Consider the following 11,360-nt stretch of genomic DNA (forward strand, 5'->3'; position numbering starts at 1 on the left):
ACAAGTCTCTATTCAAGATCAAATACATGCAAAACACAAGACCGAGGAAGAAATATATTTACGAACATGCCATGCTACGGTAATTAGATCGGATATTTATAAATCACTCCATGCCCATGCCTACTTGTCACGCTAAAATAAGCTCAAGTCACACGCTCAGGGTTTGTCAAGTGAATTGTGGTGTGCATGGTTACATAAGTTTATTAGGCCTATGTGGAGTTAAGATTATGGAAGACTTTGGGCTACTTGGGGGGCCAAAAGATCCAAGCCCATAACCTTTGAAGTACACGTTGGCAGACATTAAGAGAGAACTAGTCTAGTTTATCTCTTACGTTAGCAAGCTAACTAGCTCAGTTAAGACTAAACCAAATTCTAGCTCTATGTTCATGTGAAAGCTCATCAAAACAAGCATTTAATGCTGACTTTCCCTTCCCAACTCACGCAGAAGTTCAATGCATTAAAGCCATAAGGTGTGTTACCAAAAGCAATGCTTGTGGAAAGCTGACTTGGGAAAGTCGCGCCTTGGGAAAAAGACACGATGCATATTTTAACATTTAGCCTCCTTACACCAAAATAGGGGGTACCAAGACAACTAGGGAGAAAAAAAAAAAAGAGAGGGGGGGGGGGACAAGCCATAACTAGAAATTCCTTGGGAATGAATCATTCAACTACAAATATAGGTCAAGAACCTTAGCAAGAGATCCTCAATCCCCCAAAATAACACATAGAACTAAAGAAACCCAGAAAATATCACTCTACAACCTTATAATTTTTCATAATCTCCCGCTGAGTGTCCCTACCATCGTAAGCCTTGCTGCCACCCTAGGAAACCCAGATTATTCAACAGAAAACACCATGCAATCACCCAAGCTCTCTTTCATGCAAAACTGATGAACTTCTAGCTTCCACACCATGTTTCTCTTGATCAAGCCATTATCTATTTAATCATGTTATCTTCAAGTCATTGGTCCAACTGGGGTATTTCCTAACTTTCCAGATATTCCGAAACTTGGTACGAAACCGAACCAAGGGACACAAAAGGACGTTCTCCAAGCCCAAATCCACTTCGACTTAAAAGTTCCCAACACTATCTTTAACTAATAACCTAAAAAATGGGTCGTTCATATTATGATAAATATTGTGGAATGAGTGTAAATGAGTAATTAGCATCGCATTAAGTTAATAATTAGTTAGTACTTAAGCGCTTTTATAGTTCACTTTTTTTATTTGAAAACATAAAAGCAAAAATAGTTACGAAACAAATTTGTAATTTTAAAAAATAAAAACTAAAATCGAAATGATTATCAAATCTAACAAAAAAACCTAAGTAAATTAAAAAAAAAAAAAAAAACAAAAATGAGAAGAGAGCAACCAAATTTTAAAATCAAACTAAAGATCCCCCTTTTTTCTCTCCCTCAATTAATTTTTCTCTCAATAATAAATATGTCCAGTCCAATTATGGGATTGGGCATTGTGCAACAATGGGCTTTTCTTTTGGGTAAAAGTGCAACAATGGGCTTGTGGGCATCTGAATCAGACGTCTTTTAGTGTACTTAAGGGAGGGTCATCTACAACTGCACAACAATTTCTTTAGCCAAGCTGCAAAACCGGGCTTTCTCTAGTTCACATTTAAATGACTGGGAATGTTTTTAGACAATATTTTTGAGTTCTAAAAATACGTGAAGTACTTTTTGGAAGCATTTCAAGTAGGGTTGGGCAAACGGGTCTTGGGCCCGCGGGTATAGGCGGGTCGGGGCGGGTACGGGGCGGGTCCTGTTTTTAAATAGGGGAAACGGGGCGGGGCGGGCCTAGGTAATGGCATTCTAGGGTCGGGCCGGTTCCAGATTTATAGAAAAACGGGGCCCCGAACCGGCCCGTTTGTAATTGAAATGGACGGCCCAGATTGAAAATAAACATACCTTCCAATCATGACCGTTGGTTTTAGGTTTTAGTCTAAACTCCAACCCGTCTCTCTCTCCCTCCCTCTCTCTCGCTCTCCGTCGGTGAGAAGCAGCTGCAGCCATGGCGCAGTACAGCAAGGTCGCCCCGACCCCTCTGCTGAAGGACGAGCTCGACATCGTCATCCCCACCATCCGAAACCTCGATTTCCTCGAGATGTGGAGGCCCTTCTTCCAGCAGTACCACCTCATCATCGTCCAGGACGGCGACCCGTCGAAGATGATCAAGATCCCGGAGGGCTTCGACTACGAGCTCTACAACCGCAACGATATCAACCGGATTCTGGGTCCCAAGGCGTCCTGCATCTCCTTCAAGGACTCTGCTTGCAGATGCTTCGGCTACATGGTCTCCAAGAAGAAGTACATCTTCACCATCGACGACGATTGCTTTGTAAGTATCGCTTTTGGGTTTCGAAAACTTGGGATCTTAATTGGGGCTGTTTTGGATGTGGGATTTGATTTTTGAGTTGAAAAGGTTGGATCTTGGTGGGTTTTGGGAAGTGGGTTTTGTTGGGGTTTTCGAAATCTTGTTGTTCAATTGAATTTCGATTCGACTCGAATTGATTAGTTTGTGATGAAATTCTGTTGCTTTTGTTGTTTAGATCTGTTTCTGCTGCTAATGTTTGACTTACCCTCATCGTTTACTTTTGTTAATGAACTTTACTTGCTTTGATCTCTGTTTCTTTCGAGTCATATTTTAATATCATAGTTGCCTTTGGTTTGATCCGTTTCTTACCATGAGTTCTTTCCGTTAGTGTACTTAAAGTCTTGTGTAGAGATGTTGTTTGTTAGTCATTGTCTTCTGATCCGGTTTCGGTGATAGCATGAATTATATAATTGCAATTCTATGATATCGAAGCTTTTGAAAGATTTGTATTGTTTTCGTAAATCTTAGGTTCAGCACTAAGCTAATTGATATACTGTTTACTACATTCACAGATCTCCACCTTGCACTCGAGTCTGTTCGAATTATTGTTAGATTTACACCTAAAAGTTTCGGCTCGTAAATATTGATTAAGATTAAAACGTTTAATTTCGGTTTCGTGTATTCGTAGTTTGAGTAGCTGGTGTTGTGTATTTGGAACTGTTGCTGGAATTAGCAATGTTATGGTGCTGCTAATGTGTTTCAGATTTGATCGATATCCTTAAAATTCTTGTGAAATTGAGGTGTTATAACTTAAGTATGGTACTCTTTGTGAAAATGCAGGTTGCCAAAGATCCTTCTGGCAAAGATATCAATGCACTTGAGCAGCATATCAAGAACCTTCTGTCTCCGTCAACTCCATTTTTCGTCAGCAGGTGTGTGGTGCAGGGGAACCTTGAGATTGGAAGTCTCAGAGAAGTTGATGTTAAGTCTGGGCTTCCTGCCACTACAAGTACTGAAAGATTGGAACTTCTTGACGATGACGAGCATATTCTTAGCATTAAAATAATTGGTGGGGATCACAGACTTAGGGTATGAAGACTTTGATATGAAGTTCTGTGTTCACCGGAGTCTTTGCATATCCTTTTATAATTCAGCACATACTTCTCTTTTCCTTTTATTTGGTTGCACATTTCTCAGCATACAAGCTAAAAGGTTAACTAGTTCACAAGATTTTGATATGAAGTTCTGTGTTCACCGGAGTCTTTGCATATTAGTCTGCAGTTTTTTGTGCAATTTGCAATCTGTGCAGTTTGCAATCTGTGAATATGTACAATTTTTTTTTTTCTTTCAAACAACCAAAAAAAAAAAAAAAAAAGGACCCGTGGACCCGGCCCGAACCGGCCCGTTTCAACCGGGCCGGGTAATGTCCGGTTCTTATATTAAAAAATGTAATCCCCGGCCCGGCCCGCCCCATTCCCTTTGAACCTAGGTCCGGTCCGGTCCCTTCAAAATTGGGCCCGGCCCGGCCCGTGCCCAGCCCTAATTTCAAGTGCTTTTTTTTAATTCACTTGTATTTTTATTAGTAATTGGTTCTAAAAACATTTTTACAAAAAAAAAACAGTTATTTTAAAAATACTTCTAAACGAGCCCATAATCTTGCCATTCAAAGTGAATTAGTAAATGCCAAGCAGTTGTACTTTCACCTTAATCTCAAGTTGGAGTTTGATGTTCACCTTCCTACCCAAAAGCAACCGACCTACCATTCAGATAGAAAGTCTTTACATGTCCGTTACCCGCCATAGACTTTTTGAAAAGCTGGTTCGTTAAGATTGTCCAGCACTACCATATACCCAAACGACCAACTACCATTCCAATTTTTTCATGCCTCTCATACCTCAACGTCTTATACATACAAACATACCTCAATGTAGTTTACCAAAAGAAAAAAAAACATACCTCAATGTCTTATACATACAAACATACATATTTATACTTTATACACACATTTATATTTATAATTTATCGGGTTCCAGCCTGGTCTAGGTTTTTTGGGTGCAGGTTTTCTGTGGTATGAGTATATTATTACTCATATATTACTAGAGTTTCAAGCATTTCATTATGTATTGGTCAATCTTTCAACAAAAACCAACAACTTTTCTTCACATTTGCTCAATTAGATCTCTGTGAAATAGTGGCCAATGTACTCTTAGCATGCTCATTCCCTTCTGAAATGTACTTGGAGTCGGAGCGCACTGTGTTTCTCCCGGTATCCCACAGAAGCTGGAGTTGAACTCAGCACTTAACTTCGAGGTGCATTGAGGTAATGCATGAAGCATTTCTGTAAACGCTGAGTTTTCATTATTTCTGTTTTGTCAATGTAGTTTTTTCGGGTTGATATGAACATTCATACTTGGATCTTTGACCTCATTTTCAACGAGATTTGATCTAGTGGCATCTGTTTTCACTTTGCTAGAAGAAGTCGTGGGTTCATATCTTATGAATGCCAATTGTTAGATAATAAAAAATAAAAAAAAAATCTTTAGCCTTGTCTCACCCATCACATTAAACTAAGTTTCACGAGATTTTAATGCATGTGGATCTTAAATTCTGTTACTTCGCATTTAGGAACACACATTTGATGCAATTTGCATTTCTTCCACATATATAGAGTGATATAAATTCATACAGCAGTACTGCTTGATCTTCATGCGTATTACGATTTCTCTCTCTTAACGACTACTTATGGTGAAAATATAGAATTTTGTATCTAATCGATCAAATCCTGTTATTGAATACTTTGTTTTCGTACTGCTGGGAAAAAAACTGCAGGTGGCATATCGGAGCTGTAGAAATGTGTTCTATAATAGATGGACTAACAATTCAACGGAAGCTCCAATCGATCAACTCTCAGTCTTCCAATTTAACCACGAGTATTACCTATGACGTAAGACACGTTACATTACATGTAATGTTTCATTTTCTTGTTGCAAAAGTTATCTGCGTAATGAAAGTTTTAACACAACATTAGTAAATGGAAGAGATCTCAATTTTTCTCTTTGTATAATGACAGGATGCTTTGGTAGAATGGTGCATCACACTTACTTTTCTAGGGCGTTTGATTGCATACATTGCAATTTTAAGTAAGATTTCGTCGAAATTTGAAGTTCAAATTGCTCTTGTTCTTCATATTGACTACATTAACTAATGCAGTTTCATCAACCAAATATGTACTGCAGCATTGCTTGTGATTGTTGCATTCATGGTAATGAAGTACATAAACGAATATAAGGAGACCGGCTTAGAGGATGTAGGAGGCAGTGCTGAAATTGACCCGTTACAGCCTGCAGGAAAGACAATGCGATCAACATATGGGACATGTGAAGAGTGGGATATTGAATCCGGAAAGTGCCGCAGCAGCAGTAGTAATAGCAACAATGCCGTAATTATGAGCTCCTCAGAGGACTTGTATGACGGGAAAATATGTGCGATCTGCTACACTGAGCAGAGGGATTGTTTTTTGGTTCCTTGTGGCCACTGTGCTACCTGCTATGTCTGTGCAGAAAGGTATGTAGACAATTCGAAACGTTTCAGAATATGTTGATGTTCGATTGAAATTTGGTATCTTATTACAGAGATTACATGTTGCAGGATCTTTTACGGGGAGACCAAGACATGTCCAATATGTCGAAGATTCATACGGAAAGTAAGAAGATTATTTGCTGCATAGGATAGGACTAATTAACCTCTTTCGGATTTCTATTACCTTTTTTTTTTTTTCCCTTTCTTTTTTTTACGTGAACAAACATGTCCATTTTTCTTCATTTTTGTAATTTTTTGAGGGACATGGGCTGTCCTTCAGAAATTAATTCAATGACGGATGTATAATTTATATTTGTATTTGTTAATCTAAACTATACACTCAGACAAAAATATATGAGACGGTTGTTTCACAATAGCAATATAGGATAGGGAAGTGATATTGGCATTTCAAAAATCTCATTCTACACTCCTCACAAGTGTATTTTTCTTTCCAAATATAGAAAGTTTGAAGTGTAGAATGAGAATTTTGGAGTACCAATAACAATTCCCTATAGGATAATGTACCATAATAATCTTCTGTTGGTTGTTGATCATCAATGAACCAGCATCTTTGTGATCATAAATTGTGGATCAAGTATCATATGAGGAAATTGAAAATCGAAGTCATACGATTGATGTAACCATTAATTTTGGTCAATTATTTTTTACAAGATTTGTAGTGGCCGTGTGACGTACACATTCAAAAGTTTCTTACATTAGTGGTGAGGAGCCATGATTGAAGGTGCCCTTCCAATAAACAATATATTAACTTTTTATTTTATTTTTAATTAATAATATAATATTCCATTCTTTACAATTTTTGGAAATAGAAAAACGTTAAAGTGGGTTCTAGTGAGTAGAGAGAGATGTAAATCACAGACGTAAGGCATATTTGGATGCATTTTCTTACGTTTATTAAAAAAACGCTTATGATCACATTTGGCAGGAAAAAAAAATTAAGAACGCTTCCCTATTTAAAAACACACGTAAAATGCTTTTTATAAAGATCTATATATCTCTTTTCAAAAACACTTGTAGTTATATTAAAGATTTTGAAGTGCTTCTATGAAGCGTTTATACTGGAATGCTTATGAGAAAAAGACATTTTAAAGAAACATTGTCAAACAGACCCTTAATAGATGGTGGTGGTGCTTCTCAAAGAAATGGTAATTTTCTCTAACGCTTGGTGAGTAAACTACTCGGCCCCAGCCTTACAATTATGGTGGCACTTCTCAAATAAACTATGAACGATACTTTCACGCAATAAAGCTTCGCTCATATGTGAATGGATTGAATTTTTCATATGAATTTTAACCAATACATGTCTATTAGAACTTGAATGTTCTACTCATATGTGAATGGATTGATTTTTTTTCTTTCTTCCATTGCACCAACCACATCTTGTCCATCTATTTTGTGATAGGAACATGTCGAATTTGAACAAACTCGACTTCACCACTTTGGAGGTCTCTGGAAGGAACTACCTCAAGTGGGTCCAAGATGTGAAGCTTCATCTCACTGCAAAGAACTTGCGTCCTGCCATTGAAGATGAGACGGACAACCCGGTTAGCGAAGCAGAGAAAGCCACTGCCATGATCTTTTTCCGAAGACATATTCATGACACATTGCAAACCAAGTACCTTGCTGAGGAGGATCCACGAGCACTATAGGTTGCTTTGGCTGGTCGCTTTGATCACCAAAATGACATCTTCTTGCCTGAAGCAAGACATGACTGGCAGCATTTGTGCTTCCAAGACTTTAAGTTTGTGAATGAATATAATTCTGAAGTTTGTTGAATTTGATCACATCTCAAGTTTTGTAACGAAACTTTGACCGAAGAGGATCTCCTAGAGAACACCTATTTGACCTTCTTTACTACTAATATTGTCCTGCAGCAACAATATAGAGCTCAGAAGTTCCCTAAGTCTTCGAATTTGATCTATGTTATACTTCTCGCTAAAAAGCAGAATTAGCTATTGATGAAAAATCATCAAGTTTGACCTACTGGGCGACTGATGTGCCTAAAGCACACTATAGGATGAATCAACGCACAAAAACTCCAAAACAGGCGTGGTAGGGGCGGCCAGAAGCCACCCCGTCAACGTCAACAAAGCCAAGGCCTATCTCAGAGAGGAAATAAAGCCCCGAAGTGCCCTAACCTCACTCCCAAGGCCCCAAACTTCAAGAATAAAGGCAAAGCACCTGAAATCATGGATGTGGATATGTGTTATCGTTGTGGTTCTAAGGACCATTGGTCTTATGTTTGCCGAGCTCCCCAAAAAGTTGCAGCTAAATATCATTCTCGTCGTAAAAAGTTTGAATCAAACTTTATGCAAGTGGACGAACTGGAAAGTACAAAGATGGAGGTTTTTGACTTTCAGGAGGATACCACCCTTATGGAAGATTAGAATCTTAGACATAAACTAGTTTTTTTAGTTAAAATTAGACATTGGGTTGAATTCCACAATAATGGCCAAACCCCCCGGTTAATTTTGAATAATTTTCCTTTATGTTTGGATTATTTGTTGGTGATTTATTTTTGGAAATTAAGTTTTTAATTAATTACCATCCTTAAATACTTAAAATTATTTTGAATGGATATTTGTTTTTAGAACTTTTATGCATGTGACCAATTCAAATTAATTTTTCATTCTAGGTATAACTAGTGGGGAAGTTAGTTATTTGGTAGATAGTGCAACCACGCACACCGTTTTACGTGACCATATCTATTCGACTAACTTCATACCTAAGAATGCATCTCTGACAACCCTCTTAGGTTCATCCAACTTGATCGAAGGATATGGTAAGGCATGTATAATGTTGTCCAATGGTACAATTTTGACCATTGATGAGGCATTTTATTCTCCACGTTCCGAAAGAACGTTGTTGGCTTTTGAGGACATTAGAGATAAAAATTACCACGCTGAAACCCATGTAGAAAATGGAGTTGAATTTCTATGCATAACTTCCTACGAATATGGCTAGAAGCGTATTCTAAAGAAGATGAAGCGTATCTCGAGTGGTATGTATACTTCAACCATATGCCCCATAGAAAGCCATTATGTGGCCGGCCCTACCTTTGGGACTGTGCACGAAATTACACTTTGGCATAATCGTTTGAGACATCCTGGATGAACAACGATGCGTCGTATCCTTAAATCATCACATGAGCATCCACTAACCCGAAGTTTAGGTTTGATTCAAGGAATCAGATGTCAAACCTGTTCCATGGGAAAACTTATCATTAAGCCTTCTTATGACAAGATAACATTCGAATCCTCCCATTTTTCTACAAAAGATTCAGAGGGAAATTTGTGGACCGAATCACCCTCTATGCGGACCATTTAGATATTTTATGGTTTTGGTTGACGCTTTCACACGTTGGTCACACGTGTCCTTATTGTCCACAAGGAACGCTGCATTCTCCAAACTATTGGCTCAGGTTATCAAGCTTAGGGCTCACCACCCTGATTATCCAATCAAATATATTTGATTGGATAATGCTAGAGAATTCACATCTAAAATTTTTTATGACTATTGCATGTCGGTTGGGGTTGAAGTTGAACATCCAGTACCTCATGTTCACACCCAGAACGGTCTGGCAGAGGCATTCATTAAGGGCTTACAAATGATTGATCAATCATTGGTCATACGTACCAAGCTCCCGATCGTTACTTGGGGTCATGCAATATTGCACGCATCCATGTTGGTCCGCCCGAGGCCTGTTGTGACCCAGCTATATAGTGCCCTTCAGTTAGTTACTAGATACGAACCCGACATATCGCATCTGCGCATTTTTGGTTTTGCCATCTATGTACCGATTTCACCACCCTTACATACAAAAATGGGGCCTTAGCGAACAATGGGAATCTATCTCGGATATGATTCTCTTTTGATTATTCGTTACTTATAACCTTTGACAGGCGATCTGTTTACAGCTCATTTCGTGGATTATCACTTCTATGGGATAATCTTCCTGTCATTAGGGGGAGATAAGAAAGTCAACGTTCCTAAAGAACAACGCGAATTATTATGGACGACTCTTACTTTGTCTTATTTAGATCCCCGCACTTCTTAGTCTGAAACTGAAGTGTAGCGCATATTAGATCGCTTTCACCGATCTAGTGTTAGTGACAAGATCACATATTCCAGCTGCAAATGTGACTGCAAAAATAGATGTACCAAATGTACGACGGACTTCCCTCCTGGAGGCCCAGGACGCCAATTTTGGTAATCCACGTACATTAGCGGCTAGCCAATCATCTGCCTCTACACATAAGCGTGGCAAACCTCTTGGTTCAAATGATTCAGACCTTCGGAGGAAGAAATCATTCATCCCCAAGGAATACAAGTCATAATAAGAAAGGATAACTAGAATCAAATCTAATTTAGGATTTACACAATCACACTTTAATAGGAAGTTTACAACGATCCCCCTTGAGTGTGTAAATACATAAGGTAGATTCGGCATCATGTAGAAATGAAGTGATTGTTGACGATGCATTATCATATGCAGTAGCTATTGAGATCATACCCGTTCTGTTGATGAATGTCAACGTAGAACCGATTGGTCAAACTGGAAACAAACAATCCAAGTCGAACTCGATTCGCTTGCAAAACGTAAGGTGTTTGGACCTGTAGTTCTTACTCTTCTGCATGTGAAGCCCGTTGGCTACAAGTGGTTTTCGTTCGGAAGCGTAATGAGAAGAACGAAATTGTGTGTTACAAAGCTCGTCTTGTTGCGCAAGACTTCTCACAACGCCCCGGGATTAACTATGTCAAAACTTATTCACCTGTTATGGATGTGATTACTTTTTACTACCTTATCAGTTTAGTAGTTTCCAAAAAATTGAGTATGTAGTTGATGGACGTAGTAACTGCGTATCTCTATAGGGACCTTGATACGGAAATTTATATGAAAGTTCCTGAAAAACTGACATTGACTGGATCAAATATTTCCAAACCTATGAACACGCTCTCAATTTGGCTGAGACGTTCACTCTACGGTTTAAAGCAATCTAGAAGAATGTGGTGTAACCGTCTGAGTGAGTATTTGACAAGTTAGGGATGTGTGAACAACGAACTATGCCATTGTGTGTTCATTAAGAAGTCATATTCTGATTTTACGATAGTTGCAGAATATGTCGATGACATGTACCTTTTCGGAACTTTTGAAGAGCTCACGAGAATTGCTGCGCACCTCAAGTTGGAAATTGAGATAAAAGGTCTAGGAAAGACTCGATATTGTTTTGGTATCGAGATAAAGCACCGTTCGCATGAAATCTTAATACATCAATCAAACTACACCCAAAAGTTGTTGCGCCACTTTAACGGGGATAAAGTGAAGCCTTCGAGTACTCTTATGGTCGTTTGATCGCTAAATGCAAAACGAAATCCCTTCCGTCTGAAGGAGGATGATGAAGAGATTTTAGAGCCCGAAGTTCCTTACCTAAGTG

At 38.6% G+C, this 11,360-nt stretch overlaps 1 protein-coding gene across 1 annotated transcript; it reads left to right on the top strand.

Moving 5' to 3' along the window:
• The first annotated feature begins 1,959 nt into the window (after positions 1-1,959).
• Positions 1,960-3,578, top strand: LOC137746468 (UDP-arabinopyranose mutase 3-like). Its single transcript, XM_068486486.1, has 2 exons — positions 1,960-2,349; positions 3,166-3,578. Exons 1-2 carry the CDS (start codon positions 2,023-2,025, stop codon positions 3,418-3,420), a joined length of 582 nt encoding a protein of 193 aa, XP_068342587.1. The 5' UTR covers positions 1,960-2,022; the 3' UTR covers positions 3,421-3,578.
• Positions 3,579-11,360: the final 7,782 nt, after the last annotated feature.

Source organism: Pyrus communis, chromosome 10 (assembly GCF_963583255.1).
Source record: "Pyrus communis chromosome 10, drPyrComm1.1, whole genome shotgun sequence".
NCBI classification, from domain to species: domain Eukaryota; kingdom Viridiplantae; phylum Streptophyta; class Magnoliopsida; order Rosales; family Rosaceae; genus Pyrus; species Pyrus communis.

Coding starts and splice junctions, on each gene's coding strand:
- LOC137746468 (XM_068486486.1), top strand. CDS start 2,023: ATGGCGCAGTACAGCAAGGTCGCCCCGACCCCTCTGCTGAAGGACGAG. Junction 2,350..3,165: donor CCATCGACGACGATTGCTTT/GTAAGTATCGCT, acceptor GTGAAAATGCAG/GTTGCCAAAGATCCTTCTGG.